General features: G+C 44.4%; 1 protein-coding gene and 1 long non-coding RNA gene across 2 annotated transcripts; one reads left to right on the forward strand and one right to left on the reverse strand.

Annotated features, from left to right (window-relative positions):
* Positions 1-4,732: 4,732 nt before the first annotated feature.
* Positions 4,733-8,748, reverse strand: LOC142071877 (uncharacterized). The gene is made up of 2 exons (XR_012668088.1): positions 6,878-8,748; positions 4,733-5,878 (listed from the first exon to the last, which is right to left on the reverse strand). It is a non-coding gene; the product is annotated as an uncharacterized LOC142071877 (long non-coding RNA).
* A 483-nt stretch (positions 8,749-9,231) lies between these two features.
* RAB33B (RAB33B, member RAS oncogene family) lies at positions 9,232-22,567 on the forward strand. The gene is made up of 2 exons (XM_075127676.1): positions 9,232-9,471; positions 19,134-22,567. The coding sequence occupies exons 1-2, from the start codon at positions 9,232-9,234 to the stop codon at positions 19,575-19,577; spliced, it is 684 nt and encodes a 227-aa protein (XP_074983777.1). The 3' UTR covers positions 19,578-22,567.
* The last annotated feature ends 470 nt before the right edge of the window (positions 22,568-23,037 follow it).

The following is a 23,037-nucleotide window of genomic DNA, read 5'->3' on the forward strand; positions in this document are numbered from 1 at the left end:
CACTCTGGCTGCATATTTTTCTGTGTGCACATATGCTCAAATAACACTTTCTCTACTTTACCAGAATACATATATCTGGACAGACTACATCTTAATCTAGCTATGGTAGCAAATAAGATTGTGCATTTGAGTATGATGTAAAGGAATTGTGACACTTACTGGCTTTTAGATCCTTGGACGAAATGTGCTATATTGGTGCAAACTATTATTTTAAAAGGGGTGGGGGAGAGAATGTTCACCAGACTTCCACACAGTCAAAAAAAAGTTCAGATTGCTGGAAAAGATCAATTCTTCAACGTGAGAGAAATGAGACACACAGACAGACCTATTTCAGAGTAGCAGCCGTGTTAGTCTGTATCCGCAAAAAGAAAAGGAGGACTTGTGGCACCTTAGAGACTAACCAATTTATTTGAGCATAAGCTTTTGTGAGCTACAGCTCATTTCAGCGGATGCATTCAGTGGAAAATACAGTGGGGAGATTTATATACATAGAGAACATGAAACAATGGGTGTTACCATACACACTGTAAGGAGAGGTTTCAGAGGAACAGCCGTGTTAGTCTGTATTCGCAAAAAGAAAAGGAGTACTTGCAGGTAAGGTGAGTTATTACCAGCAGGAGGGGGGGCAGGGGAGAACCTTTTGTAGTGATAATCAAGGTGGGCCATTTCCAGCAGTTGACAAGAACATCTGAGGAACAGTGTGTGTGGGGGGGGTGGAATAAACATGGGGAAATAGTTTTACATTTGTGTAAATGTGTCAGTCATGACACAAAGTAAAACTATTTCCCCATGTTTATTCCCCACCCCCACCCCCTACTGTTCCTCAGATGTTCTTGTCAACTGCTGGAAATGGCCCACCTTGATTATCACTACAAAAGGTTTTTTCCCCGCCCCCGCTCTCCTGCTGGTAATAGCTCACCTTACCTGATCACTCTGGTTACAGTGTGTATGGTAACACCCATTGTTTCATGTTCTCTATGTATATAAATCTCCTCACTGTATTTTCCACTGAATGCATCAGATGAAGTAAGCTGTAGCTCACAAAAGCTTATGCTCAAATAAATTTGTTAGTCTCTAAGGTGCCACAAGTCCTCCTTTTCTTTTTACGGACAGACCTAGGATGTTTTTTATTTGCAGTATCTACACTGTTCCTATTCACCATTAAATAAAGATAAAAATAAAATAAAAACAGCAACAAAACTTATCTACAGAATTTCAGAACTTCAGCTAAACATTTCCTCCTTTGTGTTCCCTAACTCACCTTCTCTTAGTGCTCTTTCTATACTGCTTCTCTCAGTTGTAAGTCTTTGTACCTTATCTCTATCCCAAATGCATTGAGTTTAGTCTGTCACTCGGGGAAGGGAGGCGTCATTTAAAACCACTCCCCCTCAACCAGGTAGCTAACTGTACAGTGAGAGCCAATGTCCAGCCAAATTCTCCTTATCTGAATTCTCCAATCAGATCATGACTGGGGGAGGCGCTGGTTGTTCACCACCACATAAACAATAGCTGATTTTAAAACAATAGATGCCAGTGTGGCAACTAATGTGTAAGCATCTTACCCAAATACCTGTGCAGGATTCTGTGTAGGGTAGGTCAGATATTTTTTAATGGTTTCATTTCTCTACTCTCTTTGCCACAATAATATTTTACTTCTTCATGTGGTAATTTTCTTTGCAGTTTTTACAGATGGAGTTTGTTTGTAGATGATGTCTACATAATACCCCCTCCGAGGCTGGAGGACCTGGGGTGCCTCAAGCATCTGCTAATAGACAATGCCCTGTTTCTCATCTCATTATGAGATATGTCACTCATTTTAGGCCTAAATGTATCTCTGTCACAAATCAACTTGTTATCTCATTTGTTATAGAAGATGACAGGAGAACACTCAAGTGCTACATTGTGAGACTTTAATGTCAAGCTTTACCTTCCCCCTTCTGCCCATACACAAGAATGCAGCGTTGACAAAATGTCAGCAATGCCATGATACCACACTGACTGCCCCAAAGCTAACTCAGGGCTCGGAGAATTTCAGCCTCAGATAGACTTGTTGCCTGCTTGAGAGAGACTTGTTCTGATTACATATGACTTGATAGGCGTGTTGCCTAGTATCAGCAGAAATGCTGAATCGTGAAATTATTGGGGAAAATTTTCTTGTTAAAAATAAACCCTAATGATTTCAGGCTTCGCCTTATTGCTGATATCTTCATTGCTCTCAGTCCAAAGGAGAATCTGACTTTTAAAGTTTAAGCTACTTCACTTTACATTTATTTTACTGTTCCCTAAATTTAAAAATTCCTGTGGTAAAAAAATTTCCTGTGACCTAATATACGCAGCTAAAATAATTGAAAGGTAACCAAAAGTAACAATTCAAACTGGTTTGTCAAAAAAAATTTACACTGATCAAAACAAATGAGCAGAAGCTTGAAGGAAAATGATATATTATATTTAGTTAGATGTTCAAATAACAGCAGAATGTATCATTACCAGGGAGTGGCACACACACGATAACACTATCAGATGCACCAAAAAATAATCTCTGTGGACTCTCTTCAGCACTTACTTGTTCCTTACTTAGACTATGCAGGGACACCATTTAGAGAGGACAGGAGGGGGGACCTGCCCCTCCCCCACTTTCGTACCACCAGGGATGGCCTTACGGGTGAATAGGGTGACCAGATGTCCCAATTTTATAGGGACAGTCCCGATTTTGGGGTCTTTTTCTTATATAGGCTCCTATTACCCCCACCTCGTCTGATTTTTCACATTTGCTGTCTCGTCACCCTACGGGTGAATGATGTGGGGAACTGTCCAAGGCAGTGCAGTGTGCAGCACAGAGGTGTGCGCTGCCAGTGGGCAGGGGAGTGCCTGGAGCACTGAGTGACAGTGGGGAGTGCTGCGCTCTGTTCCGCAGAGGCATCAAAAGGGGCACCCATGGGGAGCCAGGAGTGGCCAGAGGGCTGAGGATTGACCATGGACTCCAGCAAGATTCAGCCCCTGTATGACAGCACGGAGCCCGCCTTGAGCCACAGGCCGAACACCAAGCACCACGAGCCACAACAGTAGCAGCAGCAAATGCAGCTGTGGCAGAAGCTGAGGGAGCTGCTAGCGCTTCTGCAGAGCAGCTCACGCTGTGGAGGAACCCGCCACTGGGGGCTGGATGAGTGACCCACCGACCCTGACCTGCCCTTCAGCAGCTGCCCCCTTCCCCAGCCACTGTAACACCTGAGGGAGACTAGTGGCCTCAGTCCCACTCCCTAAGGTAACTGCTTGGGTAGAGGAGTTCTGAATAATTACCCCTTTCCTTCCCCTGTGCAGGAGGTCAGTTTGACTCTGGTGCTTGTGGCCAGGAGGCTGCTGAAGGGGGTGGGCTCTCCCATGAATCACCAGTGCAGGTGTCCTGTTCCTAGAGACGAGCATTTCTTGGAAGAGGTCTGTGCCTTCTACCGCTCCTGAAATAACCAGCTTTGGAATATTCCCTCCCTGCCTCTGTGATCTACAGGAAAGTGGGGTTTGCTGCATGGTTGAATGGCGGGGGCTGTGTACAAATGCTGGCCAGGTCTGGTTTTCTTGGTGTATTCTACCTGAGTCTAGTGTAAGCCCCACCAACAACCCCACAGTAGGGATGGCTTTTTGGACAGCACATTAGTCAGTGAACCCTCTCTGCTTGAGTAATGCTTCATATATGCACGACAGGAATTATTCTGAAATGTATAAGTACGGCTGGATGGGAAATAGTTTTCCCATCCTGCAAAACTTCAAGATTTCAGAATGTTTTCTGTTGGGACCAAACAAGGCATTTTGAAATCTCTTGCAAAAACCAAGTGGGGTGCAGAGAGAGAGACACCAACCCCAAAATAGCTAATAGTCCAGTGGTTAAAGCACTTGTGGGAGACTCAGTTTCACTGTCCTAATTTAGTCTTAATTAATTTGTGAGATAGTGATTTATTGTTAATTCCTATTTTGCCAGTGGGGACATCGAAGTATAGAAAGGCTAAATTATTTTCGCAGGTTCACTCAGCAAGAGTTTCTCAGGTCCAGGATGGAATTTCTGGTCAAGGAGAGAGACCCAACCTACTCGTTGCTCTCCTTGCTTATGAAGCTGTCCATTGGCCATCTTGACAGCACTAAGGAACAATTCAACTACCAGCTCAGCAAGTGCAGAATGACAGTTGAATGTGCTTTTCGTCAATTGAAAGGACAGTGGCATTGTTTACTCACAAGATTGAATCTTGGTGAGAAAAATATGCCAATGCTTATAGCTGCCTGCTGTGTTTCGGCATAATATAGGTTAAGCAAAGTGGGAAACCTTTCTGCTGGGGTGCAGGGTGGAGGTGGAGTGGTTGTCTGCTGCGTTTGAATATAGATATAAGGTCTAGTAGAAGATTTCAACTTGGAGCTAGATGTCTCAGGCAGACTTTAAAAGACCATTTTAACAGTTAGCCACAGTAACGCATTTTGTTGTACTGTGTTCTAACTGGCCCTGCTCTTTTGTGGCCTGTTAGGAATCGTATGATGATTATTGAGCAAATAGGAATATAACATTGTCAATACATCTATTAATTTTGTTTGTGGCTTACCCTATGAGTTGTGTCACACTGTCAGTAACAAGTAATTGGTTGTTTTCAGACCTGCTAAGCACGCAGTAGCAGATGTTGCAAACTAATAAAGATGAGTTAATATAATAGACAGGTTTTTTGCAACAGAATTCAGTGCAGAAAAAAAGAAACCATGACATTTTAAAACAAATATATTTAAAACTTAATAAATCAAGAGAACAGACTGTATGAAGAGGAAAGAACGTTCACGTCCATTTCAGCTACATCTTCACCGACGATGGCTTTCACAAATCAGTGTATGTGAAGCTGTGATTGTCTTTACTGTCCCACGAAGTGGAGTGGGGGGTAGTGCAGTGGCCCCTGATGCCACTTGGAACATTGGTGGTGGTACAGGGAGGTCCCAAAATTAAGTTTTCAATGGGCTGCAGAGGGAGGCAAGCCCAGTATTGTTGAATTTGCAGTTTCACCAGAATCGGCAGTATCTGTGTTTGCTGCCCAAGAAGCCCCATTATGTCCAGGTGCATCTCCCTCTCCTTTTCCTGCACCTTTCTCCTCTCTACTCTTTCCTTTTCCAGGCTGTCCTCAATGTTCATCCTCCAGGCGCTGTGCTCACAGTCCAATGCAGCACTGGCTCATAGGATCTCACTGGACATGTCATAGATTCATAGATACTAAGGTCAGAAGGGACCATTATGATCATCTAGTCCGACCTCCTGCACAACGCAGGCCACAGAATCTCACCCACCCACTCCTGCGAAAAACCTCTCACCTATGTCTGAGCTACTGAAGTCCTCAAATCGTGGTTTAAAGACTTCAAAGAGCAGAGAATCCTCCAGCAAGTGACCCGTGCCCCATGCTACAGAGGAAGGCGAAAAACCTCCACGGCCTCTTCCAATCTGCCCTGGAGGAAAATTCCTTCCCGACCCCAAATATGGCGATCAGCTAAACCCTGAGCACGTGGGCAAGATTCACCAGCCAGATACCCAGGAAAGAATTTTCTGTAGTAACTCAGATCCCACCTCATCTAACATCCCATCACAGGCCATTGGGCCTATTTACCATGAATATTTAAAGATCAATTAATTACCAAAATCATGTTATCCCATCATACCATCTCCTCCATAAACGTATCAAGTTTAATCTTAAAGCCAGATAGGTCTTTTGCCCCCACTGCTTCCCTGGGAAGGCTATTCCAAAACTTCACTCCTCTGATGGTTAGAAACCTTCATCTTCCTGAGTCCTCTTCTTTCTCCGCCTTATCTGGATTGGGCATTCTGCAGGTGCAGACGGGGAGACCCTCAAGGCCACAATGGCTGCAGCTGCAGATAAAACACAGAGGTACCACTGTCAATATATTCAATATGTAAAGCGAAACTTAGAATGCAGAACTCACTCCTGTTGCTCTCCTAGTGTTTTAAGTACTACGTTCTCCTTGTCAATTCTGCTTGGGAACGCTTGTGCACTGGGCAAGTCATGGTGAGTATGGCCCAGCAGGGGTTAGGCAAATAAGAAGGGAATGGCTGGGTTGAATGAAACTAGTAGCACAGGGCAGTGGCACCGAATATTGGCATCATTATCCACAGAGCATGGTGATTTTAGTTGATATCTCACCCCTGAGGGTAACAAAGGCACAGAGAGCACTGCTGCTGCTGGCATCCTGAAGCTGCACAGGCCGGTATGCTGCTAATCTGCGTACTACAATAGTGCCTGCTGAAATTAACGCTGACTGACGTGGGAAAGTGTCCTAGCATGGAGGAAGAAATAAGGCTGCCATCCCCACACACCTTTCATCGCAATCTCTCAGGAGGATTCAAGGGACATCCCTATATACAAACCCAAACTGCTCTGCATGGCCCCCCTGTCTAATTCTAGAGGGGACTGAAAAGCAGATAGCAACTCTACCTCTCTTGGTTGTACCACTATCTCTTACAGCACAAGTAAATTAATTAAAAGTCAAACCCTGTGTCCTGCTGCTTTGGAAGCGGGGCATTCCTCTAAAGGAAAATTTATGTATACACTTACCGGAGGCTTCTTCCCCTAACCCTGTGCTTGACTGACTGGACTGTGTTGGAGTCAAAAACAGTTCCTGGTTTACTGCGCAGCTGGCTCCCTCGGTCACCTTTCCCTGATCCACCTCCTCCTGCACTCTGTTCATGCCGGGGGCCTGTGATTTGGGCTCCTCAGAGGTATCGCTTGTGGTATGTGGGGTTGTAGTGAGGTCTCCACCAAATATGGCATGCAGCTCATTGTAAAAGCAGCAGCTCTGTGGCTCAGCACCAGATTGATTGTTGGCCTCTCTGGCCTTAGGGTATGCTTACCACAGCTCCTTGGCTTTCACATGGCACTGTTGCAGGTCCCAGTTGTAACTCTTCTCCTGCATCCTCCTTGCAATCTGCTTGTAGTTGTTGACATTTGTACAGTGGGTTCAGAGCTGTGCCTCCACAGCCTCTTCTCCCCACAGACCCAGGGGATCCAATATCTCTTGTCTATTCCAAGCCAGAGTGCATTTGGAGCATGCAGCTGGCATGGTTAGCCAGGCAGTTGCACTAAACAATGGAGAACTGCTATGTGTGGTCACCAAACTGGGAAATCAGGAAAAGGAATTTCAAAAATGTGTAGGGCTTTAAAGGGGAGAGTGACCTTCTGGTCTACATGACCCTGGGACAGTGTGTCGGGATATATAGATATATATATATATATGCATTGTGATTCACATATCCATGCAATATGTTATAGGTCACTGAGGCCTGGTATGAATGAAGCATGCTTGACATGAATACATGCATTGCAAGTTGGCAACCAAAGTAAGAACTTAAGGTCAAGAACTATTAGAACTATCTGTGCAAAAACAATCTTGTTATGTTTCGAGAAAAATACAGAGAATCAGCAGAAAAGGAAACAACACCAGCTGGATTGATATAAAATTGTATAAGAATTGGAAGAAATGGCACGACTTGGATCATGGCAGCCTGCCCAGGATTGTCTCTATGGAATTGTGTGGGTAGAAGGCCTAGTAAACAAAGGCAAAGAACAGATGACGTGATGGAATGGACTATAAAATATTGCCAATGACTTCCGCAAATAAGAGTAGTTTATCCCGTGTGGATATAGATGTGGTTTTTGCCAGCTCCTGGCATTTTATGATCTTATGGATGGAAGGAATCTCAACTGGCCATCGGGACCATTCTGACCTTTGGACTCTGGTATAGTATGTTTGGTGTATGAATGTGGAGTGAATAAGGTTTGTTTTGTAATCAATAAAGAGCATTTAGCGTATTATATACCAACACTCTGTCCGGTATCTGCCTGCTCCCCATCCCATAGGAAGACCTCTATTGCGGGTCTAACAAGTGAAGTTCACAATGGTGACCAGAGTGGTCAGTGTAAGGCATTGTGGGAGAGTTGCTGGAGGACTGCTAGGCTCCATAGGTAACACAGTCTCTACAAGCAAGATGTGTCGACCTCATAAACTTTGGTTCCCCACTGCTTGGAGAGGTGGTGTAGTATGTTGGCGTAACAGGGCACTTACACTGGTGGGAGACAAATTTAAGTGCACAACTAGGTTGACACAAGGCAGCTTGTGTTGGCCTAACGTTGTAGTGTAGATCAGGCCTTAGAGCAAACTCTTAAAGGCTGGACTAAAAAGGGGCAGAGATTATTTCAAAGTGACTGTGAATATGTATAATTTCTGAGTATGTTATTTTTTACAAAAGCTATCATTTCAGCTATAAAAAAAAAAACTGTGGGCAGATTACAGATGAAAAGTAGTCAAAGGCAGGGGGAAATGTTTCAAAGTTACCTTGCCATTATCAGTGACATGTAATATTAAAAAAATACTGTCATTTTTAAGGGGGGAAGGTAACTTTCACAACCTCATGCTCTACCCACCTCCTCGGCCCCGCTTTGCATGGGAGCCCCGATGTGGCACATGGGGGGAGGCGGAGGCTACGGTTGCCAACTTCGGTTGGCTGTATTCCTGGAGGTTTCATCACATAATTCCTGGAGATGCCAGGGCAATCCTGGGGGGCTGGCAACCCAACGGCCCTGGCGATTTTCCGTTCGTGATTTAGTAACCGTCAGGATCAGCCGCAGCTGGCGACTCGGGGCATTATTCCAGGGGGCAGAGCGCGCGGCCTGGCTCGCGCTGGCCCGAGGCGACCCAAGCCACGCGACCGCCCAGCGGGCGAGGGCAAGGGGAGGGGCGAGAGGAGGTGCAACCGGGCGATGGGCGGCGCCGGCGGGGGGGATGGGGAGGACGCGGCCTGCGTGGGCCTCGTCTGCCCCGTTACATTCAAGCTCCCAACGCCGCCCTACCCTACCCACTCTTGAAGAAGGGGCCGGCAGCGCCCCGCTCGTAATCCCACTTCTCGCGATATTTCTAATACAACGGTGCTGTGGCTACCGAGGGAGGTTCTCGCGGGAAGTCTCCTAGTCCCCGCCACTCAGAGGCTTGACCTGCCCTCGGAGGGAGTGGCACAAATTACCGTACGTGGCGGGCGCGGGCGTTGTTACTCCGAGCCTTGGCCTGCCGCGGCAGCGAGGTGCGGACGGTTGAGCGGCTGCTGCTGCAATGAGCGCGCGCCAGTGAGGAGCCGCGCTGAGGCTAACGGGTGGGCGCGCGCCCGCCAGCCAGCGAGGTGGCTCCGTCCCCAACCGTTCCATCCGGGAGGAGATGGAGGCGGCGGCCGATCTGGAGTCCTCGCTGGAGCTGAGCTACTCCGGCGCGGGCCCTGGGGGGCTGCCCCCTGCGCGCTCCCGCATCTTCAAGATCATTGTGATCGGGGACTCGAACGTGGGCAAAACGTGCCTGACCTACCGCTTCTGCGCGGGCCGCTTCCCGGGGCGCACGGAGGCCACCATCGGCGTGGACTTCCGCGAGCGCGCCGTCACCATCGACGGGGAGCGCATCAAGGTACCGCCGGGCCCCGGCCCTGCGCTCCCGGACGCCGCGGGGGGAGCGGCCCTGCTGTGCTCGGCGCTGCACGAACACCCGGGACCTCCCCGCCCGCTCCCCCTCCGGCCCTGACATCCCGGCGGCAGCGGCTCCCTTCTGGCGTGGGGGCTTCAGGGCCGGCCGGCCCCCCGTGCGGCCCGCGGGGCTGTCGGCGCCGGCGGGTGAGAATGCGGCTGCCCTGGGGCTCCTATTGCCGTCGGGCTGATTGCCTGATAGGGTAAATAGGAGCTGCCATCCCTCGGTGCAAAGGGGCAGGCTGAGCAGGTTAGGGAGCCCATCATACGGGGCTGTCGTGCCGCCTAGTTAAAGCTCGACTCTTGCATGCTGGGATCTGTAGTCCCTTCAGGTTACATTTCCATAGCAGGTTTCAGAGTAACAGCCATGTCAGTCTGTATTTGCAAAAAGAAAAGGAGTACTTGATGCATCCGTTGAAGTGAGCTGTAGCTCACGAAAACTTATGCTCAAATAAATTGGTTAGTCTCTAAGATGCCACAAGTACTCCTTTTTTGTTTCCATAGCAAAGCATCAGGGGACCATATTCTAGAAGTCCAACCATTGTGGTATAGCCACACCTGCTTCACAGCTTTGTGCACAATTCCTTGTGAGAAACGTGCATTGGTGTAACTAAACTGATAACCCCTTAGCTTGGCCTCTGACTGGTGTTAAAAAGGACAAGACTAGCCCTTTAAAAAGTGTCTTGATTTCCAAACTCATCTACTGAGAGATGTCAGTGTTTACTGTGACTTTGCTTTAGATGCATATTAACAGTGAAGCCATGTTTCAGTGTAGCACCACCAATCTTCCTTGTAAAGTGCAAACATTCACGCCATATGGGTGCGTGCCACTGTTCTGGAATGTGCATTTGGGGCTTTGGCTGTCAAGTTATTCTGGCAGTGGTCTGAAATGTTTCCCAAATTAAGCTTCTTTTGTAATGCAAACATAAATCCCAAAGGTGATGTGCAGGAGGGAGAGGGAGAAAGCAAGATTCTGTTTACTGGGACACTTTATCTCTAGTGTCAGTTTCAAGATTTATCATTTCTGATACAAACAACTTAACCGAAGTGAGAACTCTACAAATATTCTATATCAAAATAAGAGATGTATCTAATAACAAGACAGTGGAGAGGTGTGAGCTAATGTGGATATTTTACATGTTAGCTCAAGGTGTTCAGTGTCAGTTTTTAACAATCAAAGAATGTAATGTTCTTCAATGACAGATGTACTTCATTCAGATTGTCACACTGCTAGGGGCAGGAAGGAGGGAAATTGAGCTTTGGAATGTGGCAGGTTGGATAGCTAGATCACATCTCTCTCACTTCTGAATCTTAAATTTTGTTTAAAGATTATTCTTACAAACCTAAATTTAGGGTGAAATTTGACTCAAGGGTGAACCTTGGCCCTCAAATTCCTAAAAGCAAAGGAACTGAAATATACTAAATTTATCTAATAGGTAGGCACAATGAGGCACTGAAAGGCGAGAGTTAATTTCAAGCTCTGATGATAAGTTTGTGTTAAAAAAACAAACAAACATATTGTTGTTTGGATATAGGAGTTGATCTTAATGTTTTGTGGAGGGAAAAAAAACATACCCTTGGGATTGCTCCATTGAATTAAAGGACAGTAAACCCTTTATCCGTTAATATGTAGCTGATGTTTATGCTCTGTACTTACGTGCATTTGTTTGCACGGCTTCTGATTTAAAAAAACACCTGGGAAGTCTCCAAGTCTTTCTGTTCTCTCTGGTTGTGTGTGTCTCTTCCCTTCTGAGGATTTTCTCTTCACTTCATGTTCTGTTTTTTATTTTCCTACCATTTTCTCTTCTGTAGTCACACATCCTTCTGTTTACCAACACCAGGGGTCTGCAACCTAAGGCACACGAGCCCCCAGCAAACAGCAGCATGCCATTAAAAATCTGGCCTGGCCCGGTCTTCTCCCCCTTCCCCTGCCTCTTCCCCCAGCTTGCTGGGTTCCTGCCCCTCCTCCTCTCCCTCCCTGCGGCCAATCGGCTGACGGAGGTGGAGAGGGAGGTGCAGCATGCTCTCTGCTCCGGGGACCTTGGGCAAGGGGGTGGAATTGGCATATCCCCTCCAGCACCCCCACGACTCCAGCCCACACCCCCAGCCCTCTGCCCTGAACCCTCCTCACAGAGCCCCAGCCCCGTGCCCAACCCTGAACCCCCCACACCTCCCAGCCCTCTGCCCTGACCCCTGCACCCCCCCACAATCCCAGCCCTGACTCCAGCACCCACCACACATACCCAGCCCCCCTGCCCTGACTCCTGCACCCCCACACCCCATGCCTTGACTCTTGCACTCCCCACATCCCCACCCCCAACCTGAGCACCAAACAGGAGCTCCTGCACCCCCACCCGCCACACACACACATTCCCACCTGCACCTCTTCCACCAAATGGGAGCTACCCAGGTAAGCACTCCACACCTAAACCTCCTGCCCCAACCCTGAGCCCCCTCCCTCATTCTAGCTCCTGGCCAGACCCTGCACCCCAACCTCCAGCCTGTTCCTTCATCCTCAGCCCTGTTCTCAGCGCACTCCCACTCTCATCTCAGTGCAGAGAGAGGAAGAGAATGGCTAGAACCAGGGAGAAGGTAGGTACTTACTCTGTGTGGGCAGGTCCGGGACCCCAAGCCAGCAGCCGGGACCCTGGCTGGTGGGAGTCGGCGGACAGAACCCCAGACTGGCAGCGAGCTGAGACGCTCAGCCCACTACCAGTGTGGGGTCTTGGCCGCCAGCCCCACTCAGCCCGCTGCCGGTCTGGGATTCTGGCTGCCGACCCTTTGCCTGCCAGGGTCCCAGCCGCAGGCCCTGCTCAGCCCGTTGCCAGCCTAGGTGAACAGAACCCCATGCTGGCAGCGGGCTGAGCAGGCCGGCAGCATAAAATCAGCATTTTAATTTAACTTTAAATTAAGCTTCTTAAACATTTTGAAAACCTTGTTTACCTATGACAATAGTTTAGTTATATAATATATAGACTTATAGAGAGAGAGCTTCTAAAAAACGTTAAAATGTATTATTGGCATGCGAAACCTTATTCACTTTAATGTAAATGAAGACTCGGCACACCACTTCTAAAAGGTTGCCGACCCCTGACCTGCACTATTCTGCTTTGGTCCCTTCCTTTTTTATGGGAACTGCAGAATTCTTTCCTTTAGCTCTTCTTTATTCTGAGACTGTACATTTTTCTTCCCTAAGCTGAGAAACTGGATACTGTGTTCTCTGGCCTCTTGATATCCATCTCTTGTCATGAGGTGGCCTCTAAAGGGTTATCTACCTCCCCCCAGCACCATGTAAGTTGTGGATGTGTTTACTGTTGATAAGGTATTTGTAGGTGCTGAGGAAATGTGGGGGATCCAGCCTGGTCCTCAATTCTGAGATACTTCTAGTAGGTCATAGGGCCATAATATTATCGTATATATATTTTAGAGGAGGCTACCTACAGGGGACACCAGTTCCTTCAGTCCTCCACCTTCTTCGTCAGGAGACTCCTTCTGTTCATTCCATTCCCATAAAGCTATATGATGATCTGCTCTAATTAAGTCTTTTCCACTTGTCATGAGTCCCAGTGTTCTGGCTGATAAGGGATTGCCACATGCAGGAAGGGTGCCATGTGCAATCATACTGTGCACATCCATAGGACCCCAACTTCTTATATTTCTTTCTTTCTTCTTTTTTTTTTTTAATTACCTAACCTCAACCCGTTTCTCTGTTTTCTGGCTCCTGCCCACTTATTTTCTTGTATATGGTGGTAACACCTCTCAAGCAATGCCTGCTGGAGGATCAGAGAGGGAAACTGGTGAGCCTAATCGCTCTTGGGCCATGTCTACACTACAGATTTAAAGTCATGCCAGCAGGTTGGTCCCTGGTGTGAAAAGGTGAGATCTGACTGACAGTAGCTGTGCTAACAAAAGCATCTAGTGCAGACACAGTTGTACCAGCAAAACTGTGCTTTTACCATTCTAGCTTGTTTCACTGGGGGGAAGTAGGCTATGCTGGTTACAGGACAGCTTTACTGGTATAAGCTGTGTCCGCAGCAGGAGTGCTTTGCAGCTCTCTCCTAGACTAGGCATGGCTGCTGTTCTTGCTGGGCCCTGGAGGAGCTGCTAAGAATAGAATTCTTACCTTGTTACTCTGGAAGGGTTTATTACATATAAGTCTCCCCTTCTTCTCTGCTGCTGTTCTCCGCTCCTCCAGGTAGCTGGATGGTTGGTCTTTTGCTGGCTACTCATGCACAGAGCACTTCCCTTGCAGCTGTGGAAATGCTGTGTCATTGGTAGTAAGTAACACAGGCACAATTCTTTTCTGCAGGGTTTTGTTACCTGGGAATTTAAAAAAAATATAGGGGCAGCCAGTGTTCATGTTACATTTGTATTGTAGACTAATGACCTTTAGGTCTTTTTGAAGCAGCAGTGCTTAGATGTGATATACGCACTAAAGCTATCTCAGAAAATGAGGATCTTCTCAATTTTAACTTCTTATCTGTTTGATTTGAGCTCTAGAAACCCATTGTCTTAACTCTTTTTATTTAATTGAGGTAAATAATGACACAAATAAAATAAAAAGGAGGAAATCCCATAAAGCATATCCCATGCCTTAGAGCGCCTCACTGATTTGCAAAGCAAAATGAGGTGCAGAGAAATGTATGAATTATCTTAATCAAAAGGCCATTTATATTTTTAAATTGGTGTAAACGGTGCATACAGATTGTTCATGGTGAAGAAGCCTTTTTTAAGAATGCTCATCCCATCTAATTCAACCCCAAGTCTCTTTAGTTTAGCTTGAGGGGAAGGTGTTAAGTCAACATATTGTTTAAATACCTATCCCTCAGCTTCAGTAGTTGAATCATGTTGTTGTTTTTGCCTCAAATCTAATGTCCCAACGGGGTCTTGGCTGCATTATACTTTAAACAAAAATGCAACCCCTTGATGGACGGTTTATTTAAATAATGATTGAATCATAGTCTCAATGTCAGTCTATCAATATGCATTTTTCAAAGTGTGTTTAATCATCTGTGTTGTGTTTGTGAGGAGCCAGGGAGGGGGAAAGTACAAAAAGCACTCTGAGTATAGTCTGCAGAATCTCAGATAAATACTGGAGTGTCTGTAAGAGTTGGCTGGCTAACAGAAGAAATGCATATATAAAAAGTGAAAAACTTTGTGCAGCACTAGAGAGCGACAGAAAGCTCATGAAGCAGATAAGTGGCTAACATATCAAGAATATATCATAGAATCATAGAATATCAGGGTTGGAAGGGACCCCAGAAGGTCATCTAGTCCAACCCCCTGCTCGAAGCAGGACCAATTCCCAGTTAAATCATCCCAGCCAGGGCTTTGTCAAGCCTGACCTTAAAAACCTCTAAGGAAGGAGATTCTGCCACCTCCCTAGGTAACCCATTCCAGTGTTTCACCACCCTCTTAGTGAAAAAGTTTTTCCTAATATCCAATCTAAACCTCCCCCACTGCAACTTAAGACCATTACTCCTCGTTCTGTCATCTGCTACCATTGAGAACAGTCTAGAGCCATCCTCTTTGGAACCCCCTTTCAGGTAGTTGAAAGCAGCTATCAAATCCCCCCTCATTCTTCTCTTCTGCAGGCTAAACAATCCCAGCTCCCTCAGCCTCTCCTCATAACTCATGTGTTCCAGACCCCTAATCATTTTTGTTGCCCTTCGCTGGACTCTCTCCAATTTATCCACATCCTTCTTGTAGTGTGGGGCCCAAAACTGGACACAGTACTCCAGATGAGGCCTCACCAATGTCGAATAGATTTAAAAATAATGGTAAAATCATAGATTTCAGGTCGACAGTCTGAATAGCTGCAAGTAAACAAACTGTTCTTAAATTGCAGCTTCTCATAAAACTTTTTTTCCCCTCTTCTAATGCATCAGCAAATAGTAGTAATGCTCTGGGTCTCATCTTTGCTGAAAATCTTCACTGTCACTTTATTATCACTTAGTGTAGTTTTTATAATCTCCACTTTTTGGGGCAGAGTTTCTCTAAGTTCTGCAGCTGCCCAAGTAAATAAGTCAATTTTAAAATCTAGTATTCAGATCGTGTATCATAAGGCTGTTCTGTAACTCCTCAGCCGCACACTGTCCCTGCATAGGAGCTACCTATTTTATCTGCCCTTATTCTGAATTGAAGAAAACCCTCCCTAAATCTCTTGGCTTTTCAGGCTTTCTTTCCAAATCTCTAGAATCAGATCCCAGGAAAGATGAGAAATATCGAGTAAAAATAGCTTCCTTTGAGCCAGCCTCTGGGAAAAATGAAGGGTAAGAGAGAACAGGGTGGGTCCTCAGCTGGTGTGGATTGTCATAACTCCATTTACTTCAGCTGAAAATCCTCCCCCTGGTCTGTTATTTAGTGAACTTTGTGTTAGAGAAAGATGCCAGACTGAAGTCCTTTAATTGTGGTGAAAAAAAAATTATTTAGGTGCCTCAGTTAGGTATCCAATTTATATTTAGTCACAAAACAGATATAGCTCTGGCAAGAGCAGTGCAGCCTCCTTACCCCTTGATACCAGCTAGAGGAGAATTGACAGCAAGGAGTCTGCTGCTCCTGGTGCCTGCTTACCACAATGGACTCGGAAGTGGGGAGAAGTAGTTGCAGGGGCAGTCCTATTCAGCCCCTGTAGCCCAGGGGAATGTTCTCAGTTGAACTGTGGGCATGGTGCGCAGTCAGTCTGTTCAGCACGTAGAAGCAGGGTGGGGATGGAGCATGCTCAGAGCAGGTAGACTCTTGGAAGAATTGAGCAGCAAAGCTCTTACTAATCTCTGCTGAGCATGTGCTGCTTGGAATTTTTTGGAGGTTTATAACTTGGCCAATTTTGGGTGAATTTCCAGAAATGGCAAAATGCACATCTCTGATGCCAGGGGGAGCCCTTCCCCCACCTTCCTCCAAACTTCAAGTCTCTGTTCCAAAGCATGGAGGTACTAGGGCAGGGGTGGACAAACATTTTGGCCCGAGGGTCACATTGGGGTTCTAAAACTGTATGGAGGGCTGGGTAGGGAAGGCTGTGCCTCCCCAAACAGCCTGGCCCCTGCCCCCTGGCTGCCCCCCTCAGAACCCATGACCCATCCAACCCCTCTTTCCCCCTCTCCCCCCCGCTCCTTGTCCCCTGACCGCTCCCTGCCGGGACCCCCTGCCCCCCCCCCCGGGACCCCCTCCCATCCAATGCCTGCTGACCCCTGATTTCCCCAACCCCTAGCCACACCCCACCCCCAGATAGGCCCCCTGGGACTCCCAAGCCTAGCCAACCGCTCCCTGGGACTCCCTGCCGCTTATCCAACCCCCCCGCCCCACCCCCTTTCCATGCCGCTCAGAGCACCAGAACTGGCAGCCGCTTCGGCATGGCTGGAGCCAGCCATGCCAACGCACAGTCTAGATCACCGGGGCAGGCCAGCAGCTCTCACAGCTGCGCTGCCTGGCAGGAGCTTGCAGCCCTGCCACCCAGAGTGCTGGCCGCACAGCAAGCTGAGCTGAGGCTGCAGGGTAGAGAGGACAGCAGGGGAGGGGCCAGGGGCAAGCCTCCCTGGCCAGGAGCTCAAGGGCCGGCCGGATGGTCCCGCGGGCCATAGTTTGCCCACCTCTGTACTAGAGCTTCTCAATGGAACAGTTGTAAGATTTTTATTTTGTAACATGGACAAAATATTTTTCAGTAATCTTTCTCAGAAACAGCTTGAACAGTTTAAGTTGAAACTTTTCAAAAAGTTCAGCCTGAGCAACCTGGCATGGAAAATTTCAGCCCTATTAGCTAAAATTTGGCTTAAGTTATAAGTAGCTATAAACAGGGTCTCTTAATGGAAAGTGTTGGGCAACCTTATCTGCCTATAATGGTGCTGGTATTTTTTCTTTAGGAAATGGACTTAACATGCCAACTTGTGGCCCTCTGAATAGACCTCCCACACAACTTCTTGGTCACCACTTGTTCACACTGGTTTAGTTTTAAACTAGTATATTAGAGGTGTAAAGCTGATAGCCTAATCTCATGATTCATCCAGTTCCTTTCAGAAGAGGATTCTTGAATCTGCAGGGCCCCATGTTCTTTTCTCTGACTCTTAATTGCAAATCACTATCATAGTTGGAGGGAGAAGGAAAGTGAAATAATTTTAAAAATAGCTTTTTTGCGTTTAATTCAGGTGCTAATTGCAATAATAGGCTCCTTTCCAAGAATACTGTGCATATATCAGGAAAGCAGTTAAGAGAAACACTGAAGTAACATCATAAAATGTGACAGATATCAAGTGATCTCTCGTTATGCTCAGTCCAGTCTCCCAAAGCTGTATGTTCCCATAGCTAAAGCAAAGTTTTATTTATAAGTAACATTAAATAGTAAATTTAAACTGGACATCTTTTATTAGCAACAGCATAAGATATTATTATTCCACATAGTGCACCTCATAGATTTGTAGAGAGTCTGAAAGTCAAGTGCCATTGACCTCTTAAGTGTCCTACTTCCTGCACAACCAAACTCTTGGTTGTAAAAGGCATTTTATAGGCGTTTTTATAAAGAAATGCTGTGTAAACTAAAGACACTTTAAGGGATGCACGTATAAAACCTAGTCAATTTAAAAAAAAAATTAGTTTCCAGTACTACAGCTGCACCTTAATCACCCTGCCAAATCTTAGGGTTTCCGATTACATCTCCCTATTTTGAAATTGTTACTTTCCCTTATTGCTGTGTGAAAAACGTCTGCAAACAAGCACAGCTTACAAAAGTATTGTCAAGTGGACAAAGTAAACAAACAAGGTTAAAAATAGAAAATCTGTTTTTCTGCTGGAAGAAGTAGTTTTTCCAGAGGAATTTCTGAGAAGTTAAAGGAAGAAAAAATATTAGTCCAATTTGATCTCCTGATGTTGACCAAAATTTAATTATAGAGCACAGAGGAAGTCCACTTTCAGTGTAGATAGACATGGTGGGAATTTGTTCCAGAGTTCCGTTTCTCTGCTTTCTTTTGTTTATGTACACTACTGACAAATGTATTTAAAAAAAAAAAAGGGGGGGGGGGTGACACATTTACAGTTAACTCATCAAGCTATACAATTATCTGCCATTGTGAATAACTTGGCCTTGTGTGCCGAACTTTGAAACCCCCAAATCTCCTGAAGTCCATACCTTGAAAATGTTCCCTTATTCAATTACTGAAAAGGTTGTAGGTGTGGAAGCATGTCTGGTGCAGAGCTCTATCCTCTGACCAGCTCAGTACTATCAGTGCTGAAGAAACCCTCTTCAGCAAAATGAGTGTGCTAAGAGATGTCTATTTGTTGCTACTTCAGTATCCTTTGGTGTAAGATTTTACAAAATATCAGTGTCCGTAAACTCTTACAGAAATCTGTAGTGGTGATCAAGCAAAACACAACACTAATTTTTTCATATCTTTGATTATGAATAGGTGGCTCTGAAAACAGTATTTATATAATATTTTGGAACCTTCAAAAACTATGGTGAATAGCCATAGAATTTTCTTCAAGAACTAAACTTCCCAATATGACTAATACAGAGATGATCTATGTGGTTTTCATAGTTCAGAATGATTTATGTTGTTGTCTAGCATGAATTGAAATCAGTTCTGCTTTTGTTTTCTCTGTTCCTTTTTGCCCTTTTAGATCCAGCTGTGGGATACAGCAGGACAGGAACGCTTCAGAAAGAGCATGGTGCAGCATTATTATAGGAATGTACACGCTGTTGTGTTTGTGTATGACATGACCAACATTGCCAGTTTTCATAGTCTGCCATCATGGATAGAAGAATGCAAACAGCACTTGCTTGCCGGTGATATACCACGGATTCTTGTTGGAAATAAATGTGACCTAAGAAGTGCTATTCAGGTGCCTACGGACTTGGCCCAGAAGTTTGCCGATACTCACAGTATTCCACTGTTTGAAACCTCTGCTAAAAACCCCAATGACAATGACCATGTGGAAGCCATATTTATGACACTGGCTCATAAGTTGAAGAGCCACAAGCCATTAATGCTTAGTCAACCCCCAGATAACGATAAGATACATTTAAAGCCTGAGCCAAAACCTGCCACGACCTGCTGGTGTTAGATCACAGTATTCATGCAGTTATCACCTCGTCTTGTTTGCAAATACTCTAAAAATATGATCTTGGCAGGTTTTAGTATCAATTATGTATGATCCCTTTGGCACTTTAATGTGTGTTTTTTCTTGTGTAGATGTGCCCCACTCATATCTCTGCACTTTGTGTTTTCTCAATTACTGAAGCTTCACTGTACATATACAGAAAAATAGACTTTCTAATGAAGTTTTGATGCAGCAAGTTCACTTAAGTTACTTGCTGCTTGAGAGCATTTCCATCACTGATGGTATGGTTAATAATCCAATTTATTTATTTTTGTTTGTTTGGTTAGCATTTCGTTGGTCCTCCTGCATTATACCAGAGTTTTGGAGTAGCCAAAGGACTCACATCTTTGGCTAGCAGCGGATGAGTGTTGTGAATTGTTGGTTTTGTGGGTGTCTGGGATAATGACACAGAAGACTTAGACGTTTCCACTGCATCTCAAAGTAGCTAGAGCTGTAGATGTGTGCTATGAAAGGAAGGCCATCAATAAAGATCAACCTAGAATGTGAATGTAGGGGAACACCATTGGTCTCAGTAGTTTGTCATTCCACCTCAAATCCTGGCTATTCATACATGGCAAAGGTGGGAGAATCCACAGATTGTCCTTGCCCTCAGATACTTATTTAAACCCTAAAACTTGATAAATTCTTTGTAGTTCACACATTTTTATCCCACAGGCATCCTTCTTATGAAAGATAGTTTGGTTAAAGCACAGGGATGGGATTTGAGGGAGGATCCAAGTTTCTAATCTCGAGTCAGGACTTCCTGCACTCATATGCTGCAGAACAGGGAGGAGAGCTCAATCAAACTGCTCTCATAGAAAGTGAATTGGGTTTGGAGAATGTTGTTATGCAGTAACATCACATGAGCTCATGTTGCTTCTGTGATTTCAGTGAAAAAGTTCAGCTCCACGCAGCACTTGAATAGTTGTAGAGTTAGAGGCATCATTGCAGCATGTTCCCCTCTCAAAGTAGCATAATGTTATGGTGTATTGTACGTCTGGTGGCAAGCTAATATCAACAGCCATAACTCTCATGACATCTTCCAACCTAATTCAAATTTCTTCACTTGGATCATTTAAGAACAAATGCTGTCTCTGAATTGTGTATCCCAAGGTAAATAAATGTACTCCAGTAGTCTAAAATTTTAGTAAGGTTGAGAGAAACAAATACTGACTTTTTCAGATTATTTTAAAAACAAAACGCAATTTTGAAGAGGAAACTTATTATGCGTTTTAGGGACTAAAGAATTTTGGAAAAAGTGCTAGTTCCGATGCCCAGTTGCCACATTCAGACCTGTGCCTTAGCTTTTGAAAATGTCAAGGTCACTATGTTTTAATGGTAGTAAACTGGTCTCTGCCAGAAAAATGTGAAGGCAGATGTTCTGGATAATTGAACTTCAGGATAAACTTCCAAATAGTGTTCAATTCATTCCCACTTGCCCACTATTATAGTAGAATGATATATTCTCTTTAAAGAACAGAGAAACTGGAAATCCTTGAAAACATACTTAAATACAGAATCGTGTAAATTAAGTATGGAGAAGACCTACCATGTCATTTTGTTCATCCCCAAACAGATTTTCCTTAATAGATCTTCAGGTTAAATCCTGCTTGGGTAACCCCTTAGAGTTCTTTTGCAGAAGAAAGGTGAACTGGGTTGGATTTTTAGAATCCTCTGCTTCACTTGGTATTGAGAAAGTATTGCAACCATTTCATTTCAGTTGTTTTTTGTATGCTGGTTTGAAGGTCATGTTTCATATTCGAAAGCATTCTGGATTGCACATAACTGTATGGTTACATCAAAAGGGAATGTAAGCCATAGAACTTAATTCAGCATATAACATTCATATGCAGTGATACAACAATAGCATGCTTGATTATTATGTGTTCAAAGAAAAGACTTATAAATGAGGAACTCTGCTTACAATATATGTATTGTAGGATGCTGACTGGAAACTAAACACAAAGGTCATTTTAGAGCTTTGTCAACTATTATCCTGATGGTCATATTATAGTAACTAAATAACTGAAACAAGGTAATTATATTAACCAAACTATGAAAAGTAATAAAGGATGTAATTATTCTATTACACACTGCATTGGTGAAAGAGAAAATCCACTGGCTTTATTCTAGGTTTAGAAAGATCTATTTGGCCTAATCATATTGGAATTAGGATTTTTAGGATTTTTTTCATTTAGAAACTATTTTTGTAATGCCACAGCTGTGACCGTTTTATTTATGCAATACTTGAAAAAGGGAACTCTGTTTTATCTGTTTCAAACCCTAAATAGAATTTGATTTACAGTCCTTCTAGAAATAAGAGCTTTTTAACACTAAGGACCTTAATGATTTTTAAGAAGGGATTGATCTTAAATGTATTTTGTAGTACTACAAATAAATATGGTTTACAGTCCTCCTGAAGGATTTATTTTTTCACTCATGTCCTTAATCCTCTTTCAAAGGACCGATCTGAAGTGTTTGTATAGTATTAAAGTATTTCAACAACCTTTCTAATCTTATTTTTTTATTTTTTAATATTCCAAAGTAAGAGAACTGGAGTAAGGTAGTAAATCATGTAGACACAATATAAATGTTCAACTCTCAGTAATAAGCAGCTGGGAATCTAGCATAAGTTTTATTTAAGCAAATTACTTACAATTTGTAAATAAGGGCCCTGAATCATAACCACATGAAATAATGTTTAGCTATGTAATCTAGTCTTTTCAGTACCAAACATGTTTTGATTTTCCTGCCCTAGAGACAGTGTGGTCTTTAATTCAGGATCCAGTATGCTTCCTGGAGTAATGTTCTACTCACAGAAAGGATGTCAAAGGTACTGAATATTTTGTGTATGTATTTTCATCCTACCAAAATAAAATCATATTTTGTCTGTTTTTATAAACAAACACTGGCACAATCCCAGCAACCTAATAAATTGGCTTTGTCGTAAATAATGTCCTTGGTCTTCATTTGTGTTATATGGGGGACATGATGAAGCTATTTGTTGGTATCAACAATATAACCAGATAAAAAGGAATCCCTAGTCTTCACTGATCTGGACAGCAACCTGGTGAAAGAGACTTTCAGTGCTTGGACTTCTACTTCCTGCTCCCTTGCAGAGTGACTTTCTCACTACATGAAATAGACATGTCTGGATTTACCCTAATCTCGGCTAGTGCACTCAGTCTGTTGTTCCCTTAAGTGAATAATATTCTGCTCATTACCTTAAATGGAGTTACCTAGACACTTCAACTTAAACGGGCTGGATCAGATAAAACAAGTTTAACTACAAAGAGAGAGATTTTGAGTACAAGTAATGAAGCATAACAATCAAATGGTTACAAGAAAAAATATAAAATACTTTCTAGTGCCTGCTTTAACAAACAATATTAGATTGAAGCAGTTTCTTACCACATGCTTCTAG

Source organism: Caretta caretta, chromosome 4 (genome assembly GCF_965140235.1).
Source record: "Caretta caretta isolate rCarCar2 chromosome 4, rCarCar1.hap1, whole genome shotgun sequence".
NCBI lineage: Eukaryota > Metazoa > Chordata > Testudines > Cheloniidae > Caretta > Caretta caretta.